We start from the raw sequence: 26,124 nt of genomic DNA, 5'->3' as shown, positions 1-26,124 counted from the left end.
TGAAAGATGATGTCTCAAAACCGCCAAACTCACTGGTTTGACTGGAATCCTGCTGCTGCACAATTTTAACGTGTTTTTAGATGGGGTTATGATCGAGAATAAGCTTTATGTAGCCTCTCTGATCTCCCATAATATTTGCACTAATTAGTTTAGTCGGGCACCATTTGCAGTCATCAGCCGACATTTGTAGCAAAAAAAAACAAAAGCCGCGTCGCCGCACCACTTTTTGGGCAAGCTCCATACCAGAAACCGGAGACTTTTTTTTTTTTGGCCTAAGTTTACCTTTATTCATTTGTGCATGTGGCGTACTAAATGCGTCCGTCATGTTTTGTCAAATATCTTAATATTACAGACGACAGAAAAGACCAACATCGGCAACTAATTATTGCTTTCCAAAAACAAACAGACTGGAAAATAATAGTCTTACCGATCATGCACGTTAGCTCTTCGGAAAACTGGAAATCTCACGATTTCTTAGGTTGAACCATTCATTTTTCCGGCTATTTTCAACTCTTCTAGAATCACTGGACTGTTTCATTAAGAAGATAGGACATGATTATTTTCTAATGTCAAAGAATATTCGTTTCGCTGAATGAAATCTGTGCGTATATTTCAGTGTCACTAGTTTGGCTACTCTAGCTCTGCCGATCTTGTATCGCTCGTGTGACTGCATTCCGGGGGCGGACGCGGGGAGAAAAAAAAGTCGAGGGGCGTGCACTTCATGTTTATTTACAATTACGAAACGGACGTATTAATTAGCATCCATCCACAGGCTTAAGGACAATTATAATTTGAGACATCATCTGCAGTTTGAAAATTACATAAGCTGACCTATAGCTTACAATAGCGGAACGTATAGGCCCGTAGGCGCATCAAAATCTATTACCGGTATGTGATCGAAATTGCACCTTTTACCAAGACGTTGGTTAGCACTTATAGACAAAGGTATTCATGTTTCAAATTATTATTGTTATTATTATTATTAAATACAAATTACAATCGTTGTTCAGATAAAACTGGTGAAACATACAGTAACAATAATTTGCATTGGAATGAGCTCCTCTGCGGAGGCCGGACTCGCTGATGGGCTTTTAAAAAGAACTTTTGCAAATGGGAAAGACACTTTGGAAACATCCAATCAGTTTGAATATGCTTCATGAATTTCTGAATAAACGAGCACATTTTTGGCGCAATATGGCGCAATAAGACCGACAGCGGGCGCAATAATTTTGATTAGGGTTTCAAACATTTCTACGCGAGTCGTTAATTTGCATAACAAGTGCCCCCGCAATTTTTTGTAAAAAACGAGACCGTCTAGTTTAAAAATCGGTGGAATCGTGCGAATATAGCCGAGGATCATCTCCCTAGCTTTTGGGCTATTATCTGAGAGCAGATTTGATAAAATTAGGGTCCAAAAATGGGTCCTATTTGAACGAGAAAATGTAGGATGTCACTGGTAACTTTGGAGTCGTGTTCCCTAACGTGGCGCACTTCGAAGCTTACCCAACTTTCCTCGTGTAGTGTTTCCAAACCTCTTTGTTGATAAACCTCAAATTCATGCAGTGAAATACTGGTACTTTTACCTTTTTAATGCTTGCTATTTAACCTCTGTGTACAATTTCGGTTTCATAAAATTTAATCCGAAATGCAAAAACGGTCTCGTCCGGAAATTGGGCACAAATTGGCGGAGTGTTCCCTAACGTGGCGCACTTGAATAAATATCGGAAAATTCCAAATTAACATTTAAGAATTTCTGTAAACTTGATAAATTCTGATAAATCATTATTATCTTTACTTACAAACCCAGCCAGATGTTTGTCAGAAAATTATTTTCTTATTTTTCGGGGCATTTTTAAAGGGTTCACTTTGCACTTGAAAATAAAATCGGAAAATCACGCCAAAATAATGTTTTCTTTTAATTTTGTAACGGGTAAATAAACTCGCGATTTATGAACGGGAGTGTTTAGAACTTGATGAAATTTCACTTTCTGTGAAATTTCAGTTAAAACTTTTGCTCTAGCTAGGCGCTACAGGCGAAAAATCAAAGTGCGCCACGTTAGGGGCCGCGCCGTTAGGGTACATCAACAATATGCAGGCTCAGCATTACCGGCAGGCTTCAAGCATTATACGGACACACTCTCGCAAAATGTGGTCCGGCAGCTTTCTATACAAAAACCTCGTTGGCTCGGGGTTTTGTACGTAAACCTTATCAGTCAGCCGATCACGCTCTTGACTTCGGCCAAACCGCAGTCCTCATAAGAAATTAACAATGTTAACCGGACCATTTTTTCCAAGAGTGCATCTCTAATGGAGGATGCACAAAAAGGAACCATATAATATGATAGAAAACAGGTAGCTTTTCAGTCCTTTGAAAAATCGTCGCTTTTTATCACTGTAACGTCTCTTCCACTGCAATTGTCCTCAGGGAGCACTTTAATTGACAACAAAGAATACTCACCCAACCCGGGATAAATGTCAGAAGTCGTGGCCAATGACCTGTAGCAAATGATCAACTTGAACTTGCGGTTACACGTAATTTCAACGGTTCGCGCACGTAGGCCAAAAAAAATTAGGTCACTTTTGCTGTGGTTGAAAATGGCACGTACGCCCTACTTGACCAAAATAGTGATCAACCCTGCCCGCATGTGTTTTGTTTATGCTCTTTTAGTCTGGTTGCCTTCCCCCCTAGGTATTCAGTGACATTACAACGAGAGTGGATAGAAGACTTACTCGTCTATTTATAGCTTTGCAACGTACCCAGTAGCTGCACATGTGACACGCGATTTCTTTATGAGAGATGCGTAAATTGGACATGAGGTTGAAGTGTTTATAGTCGCCTGATACTATCCTTGCCTTTCAATACACGGAGATACACAGTGCTGTGATGAGCTGATTATTTTTGGTTGCAAATCAAGGACTTTTTTTCAAATAAATCCATGAGTTTACAGCCAAATTATCTGAAATGACGTCGACCGGAGGAGAATGGGACGCTTCTCAGCTCAGGGAGTACCCGTTTCCTTTGGAAAACATCCCCCGATTGGACGTAAACGACCCAGAAGTTGGGAGATGTATTGCGCAAACGGTGAGAATGTATTGCATCTATTTCGTGAAAAAATAACATCTTATATAGAGTTAGACCCTTGAACGTGGCTTGTAAGGTTGTAAACTAACGCCACGTTCACGGGACTAATAGAGAGTATGCACAGTCGTTTTCCCACAGTTAACCTGTGCGAGATTTTACCTGAGTGAGGTCATGGAGGTCATGCTGTGCATTTCTCATAGCTGGAGTTACCCAGCCCTGAGTTTTATCATTGGGTTGTCATCTAGGGCTGGAGCGCATTTTTCTCAAAACTTGTAGTATTTGCAAAAAAAATTGGAAAATGTTCAATTTTGTCCCCGTTACACACTAATTGCAACTGCAACTCACCCCAAACTTGCCTGGAATAACCATTACACAGGTCCTTGAAGTAAAAAACGATCCACGATGAAGATTCAGCCTACAATTGCAGTGAAAACAGGAGGAATAACCGCTAACTTGACAACCTTGCTGGATTGGCCAGGACCGCTATTGGTTTGTGCACAAAAAAAATTGTGTACAATGAATGGCGGTCGATTAACAGGCACAGAGAGCGATCGCTGTCAACTACTCGTTTTTGCCGGCTGCGCTGGCTGTTGGCGCCTGACGTCACGCGGAAGCGTAACACCCGATGACTGTTTCATGCACTAGTATAAGGTTAACCACTCGCATCACAGCTTTGGTACTGGAACCGCAACCAATAGTGCATGAAACAGTCATCGGGTAATACGCTTCCGCGTGACGTCAGGCGCCAACAGCCAGCGCAGCCGGCAAAACGAGTAGTTGACAGCGATCGCTCTCTGTGCCTGTTAATCGACCGCCATTCATTGTACACAATTTTTTTTGTGCACAAACCAATAGCGGTCCTGGCCAATCCAGCAAGGTTGTCAAGTTAGCGGTTATTCCTCCTGTTTTCACTGCAATTGTAGGCTGAATCTTCATCGTGGATCGTTTTTTACTTCAAGGACCTGTGTAATGGTTATTCCAGGCAAGTTTGGGGTGAGTTGCAGTTGCAATTAGTGTGTAACGGGGACAAAATTGAACATTTTCCAATTTTTTTTTGCAAATACTACAAGTTTTGAGAAAAATGCGCTCCAGCCCTAGATGACAACCCAATGATAAAACTCAGGGCTGGGTAACTCCAGCTACATTTCTCAAGGGTTTATTTGTTGCACCATTTGCACGAAGAGAGATATTCAATGAAAATGCATTAAAATTTAATAAGATCGATCATGAAGACATTTTTTTCCAACTGTATATGTAATGTAACCTCGTAATCTCACTCATACTCGGAGAGTGAAATTACGGTTTGAGTTTGACATCAAAATTTAACCAACTATTTACCGTACAATTTCTTTGCACACATTTATGTCATTTGTTGACATTTTGGCAATGCACTCGCTTAAATTCTGAATGATGTTTTGACTATAAACCTGTACTGTTTTCCCCTTCAGCAACCAGTGGTTATTACGGGTTCAAAGCTTGCAGAACCAGCTCTGAAATGGAACCTAGACTACCTCCAAGAACACTTAGGTAAGCATGCTAAGGTTTAGACCCGTAAACGTGGCGTCAATAACAATGCCACACTAATTCGCGTAAATACACTTGAAATTATCACGCCGCACATCATTTCGCCAGTATTATAGACACTCACATACAAAGCTTTCTGTAATTTCACGCAAGGTAGGATCTTGCATTGCCAAGAAATTTGAGAGCATGCTCTAAACGCGAGTTCTCGCTTCCAGGTCATGACCAACGGATTTGATGCACCAAACACTTTCATGTGCACCACTGCATTACTGAGAGTTAGGGAAATCATTAAATATACACTAAAGCTTTAATACCACAATTGTAAATTGTGCACACAAAAAGTGAAGACAAACTTTTTGGAACCAGTCAAAATGTGTATCTCACCTTTTATTTGTTCGTCCCCTTCAGGCCAGTGTATGTTCAATGTATTTGCGGCCAAGGGCACAGGTCACAAGTTCATGTACTATGACCCCAAAAAGGCTGCGAACTGCAAGGACTTTGAGCCTCAGATGCACGCAGTGGATATGACATTCCCGGAGTTTGTTCATCGGTTCCGAACATCTAAGCCTGAGGATAGTCGGTAAGTGGTTGTCAGTGAAACATTTCGCAAATTGCTTTGATAAAGTTAAAAGATGGATGACCCAGCATTTTCTTTCCTAGGTTATTGGAATATTATTTTTGTCAAACTTAGTTTGATAAAACCCGTTGTCCTTTCAAACCCTCACCTCATTAACCTTTTCCCCAAAACAAAAGGGTTTTGTATATTTTTTTAGGCTTTGCCTCCCTTATCTAAACATCAATTTTTCTTCATTGTCCTTCCTGTGTCTTTCTTGCTGTTTTCATATGTTTTAGCAACAGTGCCTGTGCCCTTTTTAGGAGCGCTCAATGTCGCTACTAAAAAAGAAGTAAAATGAATATGACAAAACTTTCATCCTTTTTTTCTGTTTCTCTTTGTGCATTTATCAAGGTTATACCTGCAGCAGGCTCTGAATGACACGGTAGGGACGGCCATAGTCGACGACTTTGTTAATTTCAATTGGTCCTGGGTGACGGCTCAGCAGAGGACTCACGACTGGGGACCACTGACCTCCAACCTCTTGCTGATCTCAATGGAAGGTATGTAGACCGGCCAGATAATAACCAGATACAAGCCAGATGTTAGATTTGGCACTATCTGGTTGTTGGCTGGATACTAGCCAGTTACTAGTCATATACTTGCCAGATACTAGTCATATACCAGCCAGATACTAGTCATATACCAGCCAGATACTACTCCTATACTAGCCAGATACTAGTCATAAACCAGCCAGATATTATCTAGATACTAGCCAGATAAAAGCCATGCACTAGCCAGATATTTGCCAGATCCCAGTCAGTCACTAGCCAGGCACATAATTAGCACTTGCAGGGTACCAGATAGGCCAAGCCCTGTACAACTATATAGAGCCCTTCTGTAGAAATAAATCGACCTCAATGCTATAAATTGGTTTTACAAAAAAATCATATAATTCAGCCTTTCAGAGTTATTTACACTTTATTTCTTCAATTGTTAATCACCAGGCAATGTGACCCCAGCCCACTATGACGAACAGGAGAACCTATTTGCTCAGGTGCAAGGCTACAAGAGGGTCATCATGTTCCCTCCCAGTCAGTTTGGGTGTTTGTACCCATTCCCTGTCAACCACCCCTGCGATAGGCAGAGCCAGGTAAGCCCTTCCCTCCCCCCAGTCAGTGTTGGTGCTGCACCCATTCCCTGTCAACCCCCTGAGATAGGCAGAGCCAGGCGAGCCCCCCCCCCCCCCCCCTTTTTGGAGGGGTCTCTGTTTACCCCCCCCCCCCAATCAATCAAATTGTCAAAATAGAAGATAATTAGTCCCCACTGTGACACCTCATCCAATTCTTTGTCCCCACCCCTGCTCTGTACCAGTTTGTCACACCTGTTTATTTTATTCAGATAAGGTCTTCAAACTAACTTCAATTTTTCTATATTTTTGTGCAGGTTGATTTTGATAATCCAGATTACGAAAAGTTTCCAAAGTTCCGAAATGCCAAAGGTTTGCAAGCCGTCGTGGGACCTGGTGATGTCATCTACATTCCAATGTACTGGTAAGTACTCGTTGATAAGTTTTCTTTCGGATTTTTTTTAATCCTGCATATCCTGCACACTTTTGAAATAATGTTAAAAGAAGACTTTTTGCTAGGAAGGTTCCTAGCAAAAGAGCCTAGGGAGTCAAGGTTAATTTGCCAGCAATTATCTGGGCTATTGATAACCAATTAACCAAATCAATCCACCTGTTTTATGTTTTCGACAGGTGGCATCATATAGAGTCACTTCTTGGTGGTGAAACCGTCTCTGTCACCTTCTGGTACAAGGTAATTCTGCTTCTATTTCTGTACGAATGTCAAAATTCTTATTTCCAAAAGATTAGTGGTATCTTACTTGGTCTCTCGGTAAAATAACACTAGTCAGTTACTAGTGGTTTATAACAACAGTGGTAGTTCCCTGGCGCTTGCAGAAAAAAATCAAAGTGATTGGCATTATACCTACCTCTGCTCATCGTACCAATAAATCATTCCTTAGACCATCTCAGCTCCTAGGGGGCAATACAACTCAACACTCCGATTTCGGAGCAAACGGCGTATTCAAACATAATAAGCATCCCTGCGTTGTTTTACTCCCGTCTCCCGAGTGGGAAGAAGCAATTTTGACAAAGGTCTTGCCCAAGGACATGTGGAATGGATCCACAATCTGCATCAACTTCAAAATAGACAAGACGACTGCAGATCACGTCACTCCACATAATTCAAGTACCAACTCCAAAATGACTGTAATTCTGTTGTTAGTCATAACAGACTGTGAGAGTAGCACATTTAGCTTGAGGATTTACTCTGTACCTCGATTTTTGTTGCTGTAGACCTCCCGGATACCTCAGACCATCACCTACCCCTTGTCACCTCAGCAGAAAGTGTGTATCATGAGAAACATTGAGAAGATGTTGGGCGAGGCTCTTAAAGATCCTGCAGAGGCGAGTTGGTTTTCTCACATTCAGTTCAGTTGTCCAATGGGAATCAATTTGATTTAGCTGTTAGATTTTCACTGGCCCTCTACGATAATCTGAACTTCTGTTAATAAACACCTAAGACAGTTTACCCATTCCTATTGGTTGAGAGCCTGTCACATGGCCGGTCTTAAACGGATGAAAAAGACATGGCTGGCTGGTCTTAAACACTTTTCCAGTGTCACATGTAATTTGGACTCCTATGAAATCCAGTGCCTTTTACCATTGGTTGAACGTTCGCAATCCTGACGTAGGCATGCGCAATACTACTAGTGAGTCAGTATTTCATAGTCCTAAACCCACAACGCACACACCACTGCTGCATCTGCACATCATCGTGCAGTACGTGCGCCAATCTCCATAAAAGGAGTGGTCTTACTCGCGAGCTGGACAATCCATTATATAGCTAGAGGGGTGTCTTGAAAAACAAAAAGTAAAAATTGTTTAACAAAATCGTTGGAAATTTTTAATTTTGACTTTTGGACCTAAATGTGTTGATTTTTAAGCTCAGGTAATTATCAGCATTGCAGACTCCAACCAGCCTTAAACATAGTGTTTAACACCTCCCTAGCACATGTTTATTCCCAATAAGGTTTATTATTTTTGTTCAATAAGCACATGTTTATTCCCAATAAGGTTTATTGAAAGTGACATAACACCGTATTCGATAGTATTGTTATCACAAGTCAATTGTAAGTCATGTAGTTGAGGGTATCACTGACATAAGATTCTAGGGCCTTTTTTTCCACTCCTTTTCAGCTTTTGTGCAACAAATTTGATCTGTAACTGTCATGAAACTGTCATGAAACTGTCATTCTCATGTTACAGATTGGCTCGTTACTTCACACGTTAGTCCAGGGACGTTACCCCGCCGATACACGCGACTTCATGTCCCCAACATAGAGCAAGGAAGACCAACAACATATTGCCAACAGCTGTAAATAGTTGATCTGTTTCTAATCATGCAAATTAATGTGCTAAATATTTAGAAAAGTCTCAGGTTGTGTAAATCAAAGACATAAGCAGGCGATACATTGTGTACATGAAATGTATCTTACGCTTCTCGCCCAAAGATCCAATTGTAATTTGGCTAAAAGGACCTTGTCAGAAAGCGAATTTTTTGTTTAGTCGGGGAATACTTTTTGTTGATGATGTGATACAGTCTACATATGTGTACTATCTGTAGTCCAAGGGAAGATAATTTGGAGAGTTATCTTTTGGATGGGTAGGGTGGGATTTTATGTACTTAGGCTCAATCTCATCAATCTGCTAATTCAAAAAAATGCTTAGCAAGTTTATTGCCTGTCATGACTACCTCCCAGATTTCATCGCAGTACCTCAGTTCTCCTTCATCCTTTGTGATTTAATTCTGTGTCCCAGGTTCGAAGCACACCTGGTGCATTTGAGTTTGTCAGTCGTTTCATGAAAGGGTGAACATTTCCTCAGAAACTTTGCGGAGCGTTCCTGCCATCTCTTGGTTTTCTCGAGATATTTTTGATTGAACACTGTGAATAGTCATGTACATGTACTGATTTTGTCATGAGATCAACTTGAAAAAATAATTTTTAACTCTATAATTTAGTGTGCATTCAGGTTTGATGCATGTTCCAATTTTTACAATTGATGCTATATTCTATTTTGTTACTTGTACATGTGCTTAAAAGTTTTCTTTTTTGCTTTCGTGGTTCGTTGTAAGAAAAATCAGCTCTGGAATTTTTACTGCCAAATATAAAACTTTTTTTGCCGGAAATGTATGTCTAAAACAAATCATTGAAGAGTTTGTATGTTAGATGATTGTAGTTTTAATTGAGAATATCCACCTTGACAATATTTATGATATTCTTGTCAGTTTTTGTTTGTGGCTTATTGTCTGGGGATCGGGCGATACTTCCCATTTTCAGATGTATTATAAATTCACAGCAAAGGATTGTACGACTGATTTTGGATCCATAGCGATGGTCTTTTCGGTTGACAAAATTTTAATCTAAGTTTAATACCGCATTGAATCGGGTTTTTCCTTCAAAATTGAAATTCTTTGTTCCTAATTTACCATTCAAGTAAAACTCATAAGGCCATGTAGTCATGAAAACTATTTTTTGAAAGATCAGTGTTTTTTTAGGCTTATACGGGATGGTTTTGCCATGCTATCCTATTACTGAAATTTCCAAAGTCGGACGCGGATGCAGGTCGTTACATGAACTTCCTTTTTTTTTTCTAAAACACGGAAATCGCGTATAGGACACAGTCGGTTATTTGCAGAGCCGCAGATAGACAGGTAGGCCTGTTAGAATTACAGACAAATGACATTTGTACCTCATGTACACATATTCAAGTTGTAACTGATTTAACCTTGTATAAATCGAAACGTTTAGTGCTGAAGGAGGGTAATCCATATTTTCAAAAAGAAACTACAAGAACAAGTGTTATTTTACTGTCGGTCTTTTAATAGAGTATCTGCTAACTCCAGCCACGGGAATAAAGAACAATACGACATTGCCTTCGGGGGACAGTTGAGATTGTTCAAGCCGTTAATTTGAAATGTTCGTGACTTTGTTCCGCTGAGATAGGCATTTTTAAACCTTTTGCTTCTTTTTTTTTTATCAACAGAGCAAAAAAACTTCTGACGTGGAAACTTTTAAGTCTTTAGGCCTGTGTACTGTGCAATTACTTAGATCTATCAGAGCAATAAGTATATGCTTTTAATAATACATGTAGTTATCTCGTAAACGATGATTTTCTAAACGTGAATGCAAGTGTTTTTTTCATGTAGCCAGTGTATATCATGCTTTCATAACATCATTTTTAATGTGAAGTATAAAAATGTTCCACATATTTGTCATGATTAGTAAGCAAGTCTTTGAGCGTTATCGATAGCTGGTTTGTCACGTTTTGTATATCTGCTGGAGGAAGCTACAGTAAAGAATTGAACACTTCACTGGTTTGTTTGCGAAAGAAAACTTGGAAGAGAATAAAACAATTATCAAAGCGACAGCGTTTAATACCACTACGTAGACTGGATTTCTAAAAGATGTGAAAAGAAGTTTAAAACAACGGATAAAGCTTTCGTTTTTCTTGCTTCTAGATTTTCTTGCGCGCTATTATTAGCTTAATATTTGACTGACAGCCTTCTTTCCAGTCATTTGTTTAGCCGATTGGCTTCTTTCCCTGCATCATCTTCGCGAGGTTGTTCATCATCATGGGGACGGCGTTGGGGTCGTAGCCCATACGCGATGCTGCGCAGACGGCGGCACAGTCGGTCTGAGGATTCTATTCGCAAAACACAAAAAAATCATATATCATGGTTTACATAAGTTACATTTATTTATTTTTCTCTCGGGCTTGAAGCCAAATAGATAAATTAACATTTTAAGACGTAAAATGACATAAATATGATAGAAAGACGAAACCAAAACACTCCATCACAGAAAAGAAACTTGACCAAAGACAAGGGGTACTACTATTTCGCGGTACCTATTTTCTTACCAAATACATATCCGCGTACATCTTCACCAATCCTGGTATAGCCTGGACGTAAGCGATGCATGCGTTATGATACTGGTACGGAGCCCAGTCGCACAAAGGCAATAGAAGGGTCACCACGTCATCCTGAACGCAACAAGAACCAAAACAAAAACACAACTTACGCCAAGAAACAACTACATTATAAATGTCTGATCTCAGTAATTTCTAGCCTGGTATAATAAGAATGTAAACTTCCTGCACATGATGTTTGGGGTAGACTGTGGTTTTTTGTGTTCCATTTGGGGATCGGTTCCTTTTCCTTGTCCAGTGCTTTTTATTAGTGTGAGTTCCATGTAGGAGCTTTTGATAAACTTGCCGCCGACTCGGTAGAAGTAGTGAATTTGTATAGTGAATCCATCTGTATTAATCTGCAATTCATAAATATGAACTTTATTCCAATGAGGCATATATTCTGCAAGTCATTATCTAGCTCACGTACTACCACCGCATTTATTCATCTGCATAGCACATAATCTGGCATCTTAGAAATCAACAGTAAAGACATATTTCAATCTTACGACCAGCACCGCAACATACACGTTGGGAGTTGGTCCTGCTGCATTGTGTTGCGTCAATGCAAGAGTGCTGCGATGCAATTCCTACAAGGTCGTGATATACTGCGGTGCTTGAGATTCGGGAGTAGTTTTTTTTTAAGGAGGCTTACCAATAGTTGCTTATTCTCCGTGGCATTCTTCAAGAATTCGATGAAGGCCTCGCAAGCCTTGCACAAGTACGGGTTCTGTGCCATGCCACCCACTTAAGGAAAATATAGTGAGGGAAATAAACGAGTCACGTCACCTGAGAAGCGGTAGGATTAAAAATGAAAATGGCCCTTACATACAATCGTTTCCATTGTTTTCAATCAAACAAATCCATCATCAGTATAAGTTGAATTATTGCGAATCCAGGTGTGTTTCTTATGGGGTTTTTTTTTGGGGGGGGGGGTGGGTGAAAGGGGTGGTATACAAATATCCTAAAATCCCATGGATTTGGGTAATACGGAGGTCACGCGCAGTACGACATATCAATCAGAAAATAGCGAGATATCAAGATCCTTTCAAGAGTGGCAAGCATATTTCATTTGCTTTCCGTACAACTTAACACTTAAGATTGAAATAGTGGATCTTAAACTCACACATAGGAGGAATCATTTCAGGGAATTCAGGGTAGAACCCATTCTGAACTGGAAGCTCTTCTTGTCCTGCAACTGGCACATCTGATCAAAAACAAACATAACTGCTGAAAAGTTGGGGAGCTAGGCCTATACTGCAGGGAATATACAGCGTTGATTTTGCTGTAATTTTCATGGATGGATGGATTTGGGGGGTTGGTATTTATGGCAAATATTGTTACACTGACATAAGAGTTTTGTGTTCGTAAAGATGCTGGGTAAATGAAAAAACAATCATTTTTGTGTAGTCTGGTTCCCTCACCCCACTTAAGATGAAACGGAGCAATTTATAGATGTCGGGTAGTGTAAGGTCAGGGAACCAGCCTAGTTGGCTTGTACCCGCAAACAAAACTAACTAAATCTGGTAAATTGGGGGCAGTATTCGAGAAAAAAAAAACTTTTCTTGAAAATGATAGCACACCCGGGGCCATGATTTTACACGGTGCTTAGACAGTCCAGCAAGGTTTTTCACAACGATTTGGTAGTTTTGTTTTTTGATGTTTGCAAATGTTATATAGGCCTATTTTCTTTAGAAAGAATTTTGCAACTTGACGCTGCTTTTTTTCTTCATAGATCATCCCAATGAAGGTCGGTCATTTCAAAAATGATGAAAAGACATGAATCTGGGACTGAAAAAAACATTTCCAATTTTGTTAGGAAATACTTAGAAATTGTCTTGACTCTCCATAGACTTTGTACACAACCGCTGAAGTAGCGTCATGTTGCAACATTCTTTCCTTTTCATTAATACAAAGTGCAACCAATTCATCTACCTTGATAGTTTGATAAACCCTTGTAAAGGTCACGTTCGTGCTGGCTGAATGGAAGCTATAATGCACATGTGTCGAAAGGTTTGGGGACGGTGTATCCATGACTCACACTTGATTTGCACGCAATCCATTTACGCCCTACAACTTTGAATTTTCTTTGAATAAGCTCACAGAGATTAATTGCCCAGAATTAATTGCTATTTGGAAAAGGAACCCGTCACTGTTTGTATATTGTGTAAATCGAGGATTTCCTACCGTTCCTCTTTGAGGTATATACTCGCAACAGCTCCCATTAGTTTTGTACACGTTTTCCAATCGAGGACGTCCTGGATTGGACTCCTGTCCTCGATTAGAAAAAGGCTGTTTTGCATGCGTGTACGTGTCCTCAATTTACACAATTAAACATAAACACCGGCACACACATGGGCGTCGCGAGGGGGGAGGGGGCAAGGGGGCGCTTCCCTCCCCCGGAAAAGCACCCAAAAAAAAGAAGAAACAAAAAAGAGGAAAAGCAAAAGAAATAGAGGCGCGAAGTCATATTGGTGTAAATTTAATGGGTGGGGGGGGGGGCAAAATGTCCCTGCCCCCCCCCCCCTCTAAATCTGATAAATCGAGAATATGTTGAGAAATACAAGAATTTTTGGGGGAAAAAATGTTTTGCCCCCTCCCCCTTTAGAAAACAACCCTGGCGACGACGCCCATGGGCACACATCAAAACACACAAGTCCGCCCCCCCCCCTTCCCCTTTCGACTCGAAACTGGGGATTGTTAACATTGGCTTTTCTAGCGCCCATCACTGTTCTTTTCTTGAATCTATTCTTGAGTGCTGAATGTTACACATGGATTGTCCATCATTCCGCCCCGATCTATTTTTAAAATTTGAGAGCAGCATAATTTTCAGCTCACTAAACCGTCCAATCCAATCCCAAGTTAAATTTGTTGCGATTGGAGAACGTAGACAAATTAAAATAGGTATGAAATCCGCTCCAGTATAGTGGCATGATGACACAACTATGTTTCCTACCTCCATGTTCAAACCAATGAGTTTCACCACCATGGTTTCACAGGGGAATTTCATGCACTGAACGAATATGAGCGATGGACAAAGATGGAGACCGGATGAACAGGCATATATGCATAATCTACCATTTCCTACCTACATGTTTCTACCTTCTCAAAGGAACTTTATGAAATGGACTTACCCCCTTGCCCGCTCACCAGAGCAGACAGAAGAAGGACACCAACCAGACAGTAATATCCAACAGCCATTTTTATCCCACTAGTGCGGTTGAACTTTCAAGGCCTCGGCAAAACAAGTTGTGCAAGTACGTACCAGTCGACTTTGTTCACCGAAAGAGTAGAGTTCTGCTGCGTCACCACTGCAGTACTGCACGGTGCACTACCTCGTGGGATGGGAAAGTGAAACACGAAATCGTCCCAGGACCCCGGATTATTGATTGCGTCATCAGAAAACCACAGGGGAGTCGCAGTAGACAAAACATTCCATGAAAGGAAATTTGAATAAGAGTGTTTGCCTATGGGCAGTTTCTTTTGACGAAGTCTGGGAATTATGGTTTTATGTTTCTCCAGTCATCCGAAGGCTGAGCTTTAGCAACACTTTAACCCCGGGGTTTTCACGTGAAAGATCCCACAGTCGTATATATATATTTTTCACAAAATAAATAGTGTGTTCGGGGCGCGGTAGGTTATTACGGGCATGCTTTGTATGTCGTTCGTTCTATGGTAATACTTAAAGGAATGTACAACATTTGCGTTTGATGTAATTTTCAGAAATAAATGGATTTGGAGGAATAGTATGTTAAAGCAAATATTGTTACACTGACTTGTTTCACGTTTTGGGTTCGTAGATGCTGGACAAACCAAGAAACCAATCGCGTTTTTGTAGTCCGGTTCCCTGACCCACGTACGATGAAACAAAGCAATTTATAGACGTTGGGGAATTAGAATGTCAGAGAATCAGTCTAGCATGCTTGTACCCCTTCACATGACTTGTGTGTAATCGATTGCAAAGAAAATGCTGAATAACTAAATATGAACAATTAGGAGCAGTTTTTGAGGAAAAAAACAGTTTTCGTCAACGCTGGTCTGCCAACGCGCGCGCATGCAAAAAAAATCCCGACAGGATAATAAACTTTGTGCACATAATTATTATGAAACGCATGCACTTCATACGTGCGCTTTACGCATGCGTACTGCGCGCCATACGCGCACGTGACATGGCACCTGCATGACTGTCTAACTACCGCATGTGTATACACAGTGGAGTGCATAGCAATTAAGTACCGCGAGCTATCCAGTAAAAAAGAAATGGAAAAAATACATTATTGCAGAATCACAATCCTCATTTTAATAATGTGCTCTCAATTTTGACAATCGTGGTACTGGCAGAAGGGCAAATAAGCTTCAACTGCAAAATTAACTATTATGCCATATTGTAAAACACCCAAGTAAATCCCAATTGCCATTTGATTGGAGGATTGTAGGTCACGCGACATTCGAACCCGGCCTACGTCATATAACGGTGCATTTTTGGTTCCATTCACCGTGCATTTTCGTCCCATCCCTTTTGATCTATTGCACGCTGCGCGTTCTCAAAGACGCGCAGCGGCCCGGCGCTATGCGTTATAACAGTTCAAAACTTGCCTTTGAATTGTTGATACAATTGCCGTGATGATTTTTTCCATTATTTTAAGAACTTACAAGGTTAAATTTCATTATCGTCAATGATTTAAATTTTAAACCTTTGTGAGCCCTGAACAAACAAAAGAAGTGAATATGATACAATTTTGTGAGTTTTGTTTGTTCTTGAAGTTTTATCCTCCAATCAAATGAAAAGGATCTACATGGATGTTATATAAAACAAATAATGAATGTTTTGCATTCGTGCAATATGGTGAGAATATTTTCATTCGTTGAAAGATGGAATGTTCCATTCAACTTCAACTCATAAAAATATTCTCACCATTGCACTCATAAATATTCATTATTTGTATAATAGTGCACTTTCGTCTGAAGAAAAAAAAATCATCTTTTACTATGTGTATTTCAAACGTCTGGATCTTTGAAAATCCATATTATGTCTTCCATTCACAATGTTGAAATAAAATACGGTTTTCGAGATGTGTTACCTTGTTTATACGCATTTCCAGCAATAATAAAGCCATTGAGTTTTGAGCAACACTGACTAGTACTGTCAACTTTAGACTGGCGCCGCATAAGATGTCATGTGGGAAGTTCACTGTTTGATACCAGGGCACACTAGTTAGACATCCATAAGGGCAATTCCACGGTTACTCACGTTACATTTTTGTAACGCGAGTAACCGACTTTGTGCGTCTTGTTTATCATACATAACACATTTTTCTGGATGTCATCTTTGGTGCTTAGGTAGGTAGGACTAGGTCTACTCTATCTACCATTGGGATAACAGTTATTAAACCTTTTCAGTAAGGTAATTACAGCCCAAGGAAACTCAAATGTACATCAAAAATGTAACGTGAGTAACCGTGAAATTGCCCATATTATTTGCAACCCTACAGGCATGTTTGAGGATTTTTTTTCCTTTTTAAGTGAAAAGCATCGTATTTACAGAATGAAGACTAGCGCTCCAAAGGCTTGATTAAGAAAGGAAAAGGAAATAGTATCCCGACATTCCTTTGCAAAATAGCTACTTACATAACAAACAGCATTTTTTAAGCGTACTAATTTTGAAGGATCATATTCTACTTTTTTTAACTATCATTCCGAATATTTCTACCAATTTGTGAAAAACGCAATTTCAAACCAACAAGAGTACATATATCTCTCGACTGTGGTCTTTCAACCCGGAGAACAGAAAGTTATAACTCCTTTCACAACAAACTGGAATACAATTATTATTCTACACGATGTTATATTTTTAAACTGTTTCATAATAATATTGTGAATATGTAGCTGAAGCGCATCAGTATTTTACCTCCCTTTTTACTACATCATGCGAGGTTTAAGCTATATATTTTTTACAAACGTATGCAGTGAATGTTTCAAGCTTACATATATACTCCACCATTTTTAGTAAATCTAGTTGTAGTGCTTAAAGACCTTTCTACGCTTGGTTGGCAAACTGCATTTTTGCCAACCACGGGTTGAAAAACTATGGAAGGTCCAACACTGCAAAAATGAAGAAGAGTTATTATTACAGATAACCAAAACATTATAATTTTGATACTTGGAAATACAACATTGTCAACAAATCTACAACATAATTTCTACACATGCCTGTTGACTATGTATTGAAGGCGTTATAAGGCCTTTTTTTCTGGAAACATAATGGCCAACCTCGGCTTCAATTTATGCGCTTGCGGCAGTGTATATAAAATGGCGTCAATGTTTACAAACAAAAGAAAGATGTATACAAAAAAGAAAATGTAAACATCCGTTGAACATACCGTATAGAGATATGGAAAAATAAAAATTAACCAAAACAAAGGACCAAAGTTTCTTCTACGTGTACATGCTATATGCGTATCTTATCAAAATTGCGAATAGCACCAAATCCTTCAAAACGACGTTCAAGGCGCTTAACAATCATTCAAAAAGAAAAAAAAATTAATTAAAAACATGAAGAACCTTTCAAATCTACATACTGTGACAATACTAGTAAATTATAAGTAATATCAATACAATCACATTCGCATTAAACCTAAGAGCAAAAGTACACCAGCAAAAGATACATGTAAGGCCACAAAAATTAAAAATACTCGGTCTCTGGTCAGCGTGCGCGTCGATTTTAATCATGCGCGTCAACCTTTATTTTTCTTCAAATTAACACGGAAGCTACAACAGCACCCTCTATTGCCGCACCTCCTCAAATTTTTGTACCAAGGAGCACCAAGGAATGGGGAAATTGCACCAAGGCAAATGATAAAGGGCACCAAGGCAAATTATGGAGGACACCAACGTATAATGAGGACACAAAAAAGCAAAATAGTACCCACCTTGTCTGTAAAATGCAAGCTTGAAAAAACACACACCCACACACACCCACACACACCCACCCACCGACTTGTTTCACATACCTAGTGTGGACTTTCCTTTCTTTTCGTGTAGTTAAGGAACACCAGTGGAAAAACTCATTTTTCTCAAACTGTGCAAACTCTTACAACCCAATTTTTTTTCAATGATTCCCTTTAGTGTTTCTCTTCATTCTGCTACTGATAAACCTAACCCAAAAATGCCTCTAAACCTGTTTTCCAGAAATGGGGAAACACTGTGTGGACGTGGGCAAGTCCACACTTCGTCGGTGCTACCTACATTATGTGGACGTCTTTTGTTCGGAAGTCCACACTGCGTATGTAAGACAAGCACACCCACACCCAACCGCGTCGCCGCATCAATTCCGGAACTTCGGTCTGATCAGAGACCGATTAATTTTTTTTTGGCCTGAATGGAAAAAAAAATTGCGTATGAGGGACCTATACATTAAAATATACAATATGTGTAATGAATGATATATAGACAATAAAATGTAAGAAGGTGACAAGTATACAATAACAAGAGCATTATGGGCAGACAAAAACCAACCAAAACCTGATACTAAACGACGACCTATCAACAGACCCATAACAAAAAGACAAAATAAATGTATGGTTCTATTAAACCCAAGAATAAAACAAATTAAATAGAAAGCAAAGTCGTGTATAAATTCACGCAAAACCAATACAGCAATAAGAATCATAAAACTAACCAACCGCCCGATACACTCAGAAATAATAAAAACAGAAAGACAAAACTATCGATAGACCAGCAACAAGGGCGGATCCAGGGGGGGGGGGCCAAAGGGGGCCATGCCCCCCCCCCCCAAAAAAAAAAACCACGAAACCAATTTTTTTTTTTTTTATGCGACATCGCAATAAAGGCAGGCAATGAGTACACCACCAACTTTTCCTCAAAATAAGATTGGTCAAAGTGGTCAGAAATTGCCTCAGATCGCACCACAGAGCATCTAGAATCCAAAAAAATTTCGGGCCCCTTAAGCGGGCCCCAAACCCTACGCCGTAATTTTTTTGACCCACTTTTTGGGGGGACCAAAAAATTTTTTTGGCCCCCCAAAAAATTGTGTTCTGGATCCGCCCTTGACCAGCAAAAACGTACAGAAACCGACTAGAGCAAACACCCAAACAGCAACAACAACAAACAAAAAAAAAAAAAAAAAACCAAACAACCAAAACCAACAACACCAACACCCCATACCTTAGGAAGATACTTTGTAGTAAATTATTTTGACAGGATGCACCCTTATAGGTTGTCACAGCGATCCTAGGCGATCCTAGCTCACGTATGAGGACATTTTATGAAAAGCAAAGTATTTACAGAATGACGACTAGCACTCCAAAGGCTCGATTAAAAAAGAAAAAAAAAGTATTCGAAAATTCCTTTGCAAGGTAGCTACTTACACAACAACAGCATTTTTTTCAAAGCGTATACTAATTTTACTTTTTTTAAAGATCATTCTGACCATTTATCGTGTTAATTGTATTTTCAAGCCAATAAAGGCACAAAAAGCCTACCTCTCAAAATTGTTCTTTTAACCTGGAAAGCAGAAAGTTAAAAACTCCTTTCTCAACAAACTGGATTAAAAGTATATTTCTCAACGAAAAAGCGCGTGGATATATAGCTGAAGGGTAACACCATTTTACACACTTTATTATAAACATGCGAGGAGTTAAGGCCATATATTTTGTTCACAAACGTGTGTAGTGAACTTTTCTAGCCTACTATACAACACAAATTTTTACTAAAACTACATGTACATGTTGTAGTGCTTATACAAGAAAATGCTTAAATCAGCGTAAACATCCGCTGAACATACCGTTGTGGAGATAGGTAAAAATTAAAATTCACCAATCAGAAAAGCTTCTTCTACATACTATACTTTGTGTATCTATTAAAATTACAACAAACGTCCCTTTAGATAGACACCTTGCGGTAAATTGTCATTAGGGAGGCATTTTTGAGTGACTTTTAACTCCCATATAAGCTAGTCTTTTGTTTCGTACACTTTCATTTTATAATTTTCAGCAAGTACCAACCGATCCTCCTCGGTAACAGCGATACCACACACAGGAGGTGAAATATCCAGGATCGAACAACCTAAGAAGTTAGCATAGGGGCTGTACTGGTGAACATGGACCTTAGACTCACCATCTATCAACAATGCCACGTAGATGGTATCGCGTTTATCACGACACATACCGACACAGCCTACCTGCTTACCTTCAGGAACGCCCTCTACGGTGGGATGTATGGTAACAACAGCGTCCCCTCTGCTGTCAATCACCTCGATGACCGCCGGGCTCCTTGCCGCCACCAGCATTCGCCCATGGCTGGTAGAAGTCAGGAAGTCTGGTTTGATGCTGATGGGTAGTTGGTGGATGACCTTGCCATCTGACGAGTCGTGTACCAAGACTCCCTGCCAATTAGTGTACCCAATAACGAGCAGCTTATCCTTGTAGTGTGCAATGCTGATGGGCTGCCCGAGAGTAGTGTCGTTGTCGGAGCCATCCTGTTTGATGGTGCTGGGGAGATTAAACTGAGACTTGGGCGAAGATGAATTCAGATCGTAGAGGCGAACATAGGAAGAATCCATTGAGACGAAAGCATTATCAGGAAACATGGCGATTCTTTCCCCTGTCAATAAAAATGTTTAAAAAGAACTCAATAATGGCAGACAGATCAAAATCATCATCACAAGTAAACAAAGCGTTTTTGGGGTTCGTTTCAATTAGTTTTTGTGCTTATTACATTTTAAATATTACTGTGTTGATGCTAGCCTTACTCGCACTTTGAAAGTGATCAGTGGCTTTGTTTAATTATTTCAAAAGTAAATGATGATGGTATGTTTTTGTCGCGGAGATGTACATTATTTTGGCCTTCACGTCACCAACGTGCTCGATTTTTCATCGATCGTTATGGACATTCAGCATCATATATGCAGTACGAAATAATGTGTGTTACCAACTTGAAATTAAACTCTTTACCTGATACGCCCTGCCCAGTTTTTGATGAGTTGGTTGTGTCCCAAACACAGAGCCCGCCGTCTGTCCTTACCAGTACTTTACTGCCTGATGTAAACGCACAGAAATTCCTCACCAGATAATTACCAGCTGAGGACATGTCTTTCTCCCACTTCCATGTCGCACCAACAACTAATTCCCCCAGCCCAGTATCATCGCTGCTCTTGAACTCAATCTTCGGATAGCCGGGATGAAGGTTAGCTGGACTCTCCTCAAGAAGGTTTTGCAGGTCGCTGTCAATCACAGAGTGAAGGTTGAGGAAGTCGACGTCAGAGGCAGACTTGACTACGTCACTGGCGGTATCCAACGCGTGGCTCAGGCGCTGTATCTGCGCGTCAGTCATCTTTGCCAACTCCTTGATTACTTGTTGTCTCAGATCGTAGGTGCTTTGAATCTGTGATGACAGCTTGTCTTTACTGGCAGCAGCTTTGGATCTGTCATCGTTGGCATCTTTCAGAGCTTCTTCGTTCAAGCTGTCTATCACAGAATGCATGTCCTGATCAGTTTTGATCAGCGTTTCTACGTTCTGTCCAAGTGTAACGAGTGCCTTGTCAACTTTAGCGAACTTGTCTTCTAAGCTTTGGGAGTATTTCTGCATGTTTTCCTCTGCTGTGCTTGATGATTCCGTCGACTTCGATTCCTGGGGTCGTGACTTGGTAAAACTAATCCCGTTTATTTGCAATGTTTTCAGACGAAACTTTTTACGCCGGGAGAGGTCTTTCCGGATGTTGGATTCGCGTTCGGCAATCTTGCTTCCTTCTTCGTTTGCCTGATCGATCACCTGTTGATGACTAAGGGAATCAGTTTTGTTTAACTGATCGGCCATTTTGGTCATCTCGACTTGGGTTTCTTTGTGCGCCGTTAAGCTTTCTTTGACTTTGACGATCCGCTCCTGGGTAGCTTTCCTGAAGCGGGAAGCGGCATCATGTACAGTCGTGAACTTGTGCTCCGATTCGCGATGTTCAACCACGGTGCAATCTCTGCAGATCAATTCTTTGCAGGTCTCGCAGTAGAACCTCATCTTCTCACCTCGGTGTTTCTCGCAAGGTGGCTCATCTTTTACCTTAGATCGGAGACTGACGGTACCGGACCGTAAGGCATCAAGCGCTAAGACATCGTGATGGGTAGTAGCAGCAATACGACGGTGGACCTCACGACAGTTGACACACAGGAAGAATGGACAATCCATGCATCTGAACTCTGCCTTCGGTTGATCCTGACACAGCTCGCAAAGCAGCTTGAAGCTTTTCTGCTGCGTCAGTTTCTCTTGGAGCGTGAAGTCATCCACCATCCCCATGAGATGAAAGTTGGTTCTCAAGCCAGGAATACCATCTGAAGATAGCTTGGTCTCCTTCCTACAAACTGGGCATGGCATCATATCTGAAGACTTAGCCGTTGATTTCTTGTACGCCACGAGGCACCTCTCACAAAAACTATGGAGACAATCGAGTAGCTTGGGTGCTTGGTATTTCTCATGACAGATACTACACTCAAGGTGAGAGCGACTGATCTTACTCAACACCATCGCAGCAGATTCGACTTGTTTTTCCATTTGTCTTTCTCTTTGACTCGAGTGAAAACCCCTAAGAGGAATACAAAGGGGATCATCAAATTACTTAAGGGTGAAAAGTCTTTAGCTTGAAATTAACCGAGGAATTACCGTATAGATTCAGCAAAGTTAAATTTGTATGCTTCAAACAACTGAACTAATACTAAAACTAGTCACGTGATCGGGTACGATGTCTACCAGCGACGCCATGCGTTATATGGCCAATTGATAATACAGTGTTGCACACAATTAGGGGACGACCCGTTCATTGCAACAAAATGAGTAGACACAGAAATAATACATGTCCTGGTCCAACTCGCCCCAAGAATGCGACAGGCCTACATATAATAAGATATACCGACAAACCGAGCGGCCAATCCGAATCCAAACAAGTTAAGCGTTGCGACCAATAAATAAATGATAGACGGACCACACAATGCTTCCTCGAATTAGGCTACTCAATGGTTTAAATCTTTATGTAACTCGAAATCAGGTTTGGATTATTTAAATCACATTGATTAAAATCACTGATTTAAATCGCGAATTAAATCAAATTGTGTTTTTCTTCTGATCATCACTTATTTAAAACGCTTCTTAAGCAACAATCTTATTTTTTTGGCAAAATTAATTGATTTAGGGTCATTTTAATTATCTAAATAAACTGAACCCACTTAATTACAAATGGTGAGATGTTGTCAAACATTCAAACACCACTACTTCATCAGCATTGTCCCAAAGTGTTGCATAATTACCCTAAATCATTGGTTTCATTAAAGTCAAGACCCAAGTCTAAATGTTTTTCCTTAAAGTTTGAATTCTAAGTTCCTGTAGAATTTTAATGGACTGTTCGGTCAGCACTCTCAATGTTGCTTTTATCATTCCATGATCTGTTTACAGTGATTAATATGAATCAACTTTGGCGTTGTAGGCTTACCTATCAAGGTGTATTAAAGTTCAAAGTCCTAAGTCTCATTTCTAACTTTTCACAATACAAATTTAGAGTTAGATTATACCTTTAAAGGTGCAAGGCCTGATTTCATGATATAATGCTCCCCACTATGAAGGACCATCAATCAAATACTTCAGGTTTTACAAGGATCAGCACACTCTAAAAACAAAAGTCAGATTTGACTAGAAACCGGTTAAATTTGACTAACTATTCAGGGTCAGCTGAGTGCAACTGAAAATCGATCAATCTGACAGAACTGTTTTTAGTCAGTAGTATACTGTCTATAGGAGAAATGATTATGCAAATAACTAAACTTGGAGTCAAATCCAACTACTTTTTCTAGTCATAATATGAATAATATATCATTCAGTCAATATTTTGACTAAGTTGTTTTAGAGTGTATTGGTGCTGTCATGTTGAATTACAAATTTTGAAATACACATGCACGAGGAAACTGTACTTTTTGGTATGACATACACTTGTATCGTTCATGCACACAATGTATCTCAACCGTATCAATCAAGCCATGCACCCACAATTGTGTCCTGTACATTCTATTCTCCATGCTTGTACCATGCATGCCAATGGGCTTGACTAAGGGAATAAATGTGTGCTCCGGAGGTTTTTATCACTCGTTTAATACCGCTTAGAGTCTGGGTGCTGATAATTACCCGAGCCGGAGGCGAGGGTAATTATCAGCACCCAGACTCTAAGCGGTATTAAACAGAGTGATAAATACCGACCGAGCACATATTTATTCCCATTCATAAATACCTTATCCGTAAAAAAATATCAAATAATTCGTTCAAAAAATCCCGATTTTGTTCAACAAGTTCACTTCATGCTTTTTGAAACATCCCTCTAGCAAAATAATGGAGTGTTCAGCTGGCGAGTTAGATGTAAACAACCCTTTTATTGAGATTGACGCGCGCGTAACATGTTCTGCGCGATGTCACGCAGAACGCACCTGGGGCGTTGCGTTTTGAATTTAGAACTATAAAATTCTGACTTGCTTGTAGTGTTGCGCATGCCTACGTGAGGATTGTGAACGTTCAACCAATGAAACGGTAAGAGGCACTGGATTTTTAGGAGTCCACATTTTATTGTGACACTGGAAAAGTGTTTAAGACCAGCTAGCCATGTCTTTATCATCCGTTTAAGACCGGCCACGTGACGGGCTCTCGACCAATAGGAATAGCTAAACTGTCTGAGGTATTTATGAATACAAGATCACATGAAATCAAGTGATTCTTTTGTAATCACTGCCACTAAATTGTTTCAAAGGCATTTAGGCCTATCAGTGTTAATTGTAACATTTTGTCAGGAACACGAATGCTGAATTACTTTTGTGGATGATAGGCACATGACTGTTGATTAGTATAGGGTATATGGGGAGATTCGAACACATTTCGCTTCTTCTATTTTATTTACAGAAAATATATATTTTTTGTATTTAACAAAAATAACCGAAATCCTGCTTGAAATTATCACTCGAGACGTACAGTTTAAGCATAGAGTAAGGAACAGAGTTGGGAGAATTTATGCATTATACAACAGAAATGGTATCGAAACTAGTCTGGTTCCCATAAAATAGATTCTATTTTGACGAATCTGTCAGGGCGTCGGGGAATTGACAGGTCAGGGAGCCACTACTGATGAGCACATGATTGGGTACGAAATCTACCAGCGTCCAACGCCCATAATCAGTTCATGGGTATTGCACACACGGCCCCCTTTCATTGCAATAGACACATATGGTTTTCTGCACGTCCAGTTTTAGAAAGAATGTTGCAGCCTGACGCTACTTCAGCGGTTGTGTACAAAATCTATGGAGAGTCAAGCCAATTTTCCTAACAAAATTGGAAATGTTTCTTAGTCCCAGATTCATGGCTTATCATTTCTGCATTTACTGACCTTCATTGAGATGCTATATGAAGAAGAAGAAAAAAGCAGCGTCATGTGGCCACATTCTTTCCCCAGTTTCCCGAAGAGCGCGATACAAAACCGACAAATCGCCCCAACAGTCCTAATCCGATCAAAGCGTTGGGAGCAAAGAATGAATGACGTACCACGTCAATTACTACCTCAAATTATTTCAGGATTTAAAACTTAAGCGGGAAATTAAGACTCGTGAACTTACCGTACAACTTCAGCCAAGTCCCGACAATGTATGCTTCGTACAATGTGATCTTATACAACTCAAGCGGGAAATTAAGACTCGTGAACTTACCGCACAGTTTAATACAGCAAAGTCCCGACAATGTACGCTTCGTACAATCAGGTGACTGGGTTTGGCGCCACGTACCCAGGGTACAGCACACGCGGGAAATCCCGTTTCATTGTTACACAGTACGTAGGAATAGGGTGAATTCGAAACCCTGTTCCCGAGCGGCTGATCTCTGTGACCCGTGAACTTACGGGTG

The 26,124-nt window shown here is 40.2% G+C and overlaps 3 protein-coding genes across 3 annotated transcripts; 1 reads left to right on the top strand and 2 right to left on the bottom strand.

The window, feature by feature from the left end:
* The first annotated feature begins 2,734 nt into the window (after nt 1-2,734).
* LOC119731999 (hypoxia-inducible factor 1-alpha inhibitor-like) lies at nt 2,735-10,497 on the top strand. The gene is made up of 9 exons (XM_038205345.1): nt 2,735-3,082; nt 4,531-4,609; nt 5,015-5,186; nt 5,574-5,722; nt 6,167-6,312; nt 6,606-6,712; nt 6,919-6,979; nt 7,522-7,632; nt 8,494-10,497. Exons 1-9 carry the CDS (start codon nt 2,963-2,965, stop codon nt 8,566-8,568), a joined length of 1,020 nt encoding a protein of 339 aa, XP_038061273.1. The 5' UTR covers nt 2,735-2,962; the 3' UTR covers nt 8,569-10,497.
* Nucleotides 10,089-14,559, bottom strand: LOC119732000. Its single transcript, XM_038205346.1, has 5 exons — nt 14,331-14,559; nt 12,323-12,403; nt 11,852-11,943; nt 11,149-11,271; nt 10,089-10,932 (listed from the first exon to the last, which is right to left on the bottom strand). The coding sequence occupies exons 1-5, from the start codon at nt 14,395-14,397 to the stop codon at nt 10,810-10,812; spliced, it is 486 nt and encodes a 161-aa protein (XP_038061274.1). The 5' UTR covers nt 14,398-14,559; the 3' UTR covers nt 10,089-10,809.
* A 5,608-nt stretch (nt 14,560-20,167) lies between these two features.
* LOC119731818 lies at nt 20,168-22,771 on the bottom strand. The gene is made up of 2 exons (XM_038205090.1): nt 21,168-22,771; nt 20,168-20,817 (listed from the first exon to the last, which is right to left on the bottom strand). Exons 1-2 carry the CDS (start codon nt 22,753-22,755, stop codon nt 20,168-20,170), a joined length of 2,238 nt encoding a protein of 745 aa, XP_038061018.1. The 5' UTR covers nt 22,756-22,771.
* Between the last annotated feature and the right edge of the window lie 3,353 nt (nt 22,772-26,124).

This window comes from Patiria miniata, unplaced genomic scaffold (genome assembly GCF_015706575.1).
Source record: "Patiria miniata isolate m_02_andy unplaced genomic scaffold, ASM1570657v1 HiC_scaffold_24, whole genome shotgun sequence".
Taxonomy (NCBI): domain Eukaryota; kingdom Metazoa; phylum Echinodermata; class Asteroidea; order Valvatida; family Asterinidae; genus Patiria; species Patiria miniata.
The sequence above is the reverse complement of the archived record's forward strand: the minus strand, read 5'-3'. Positions and strand labels throughout refer to the sequence as shown.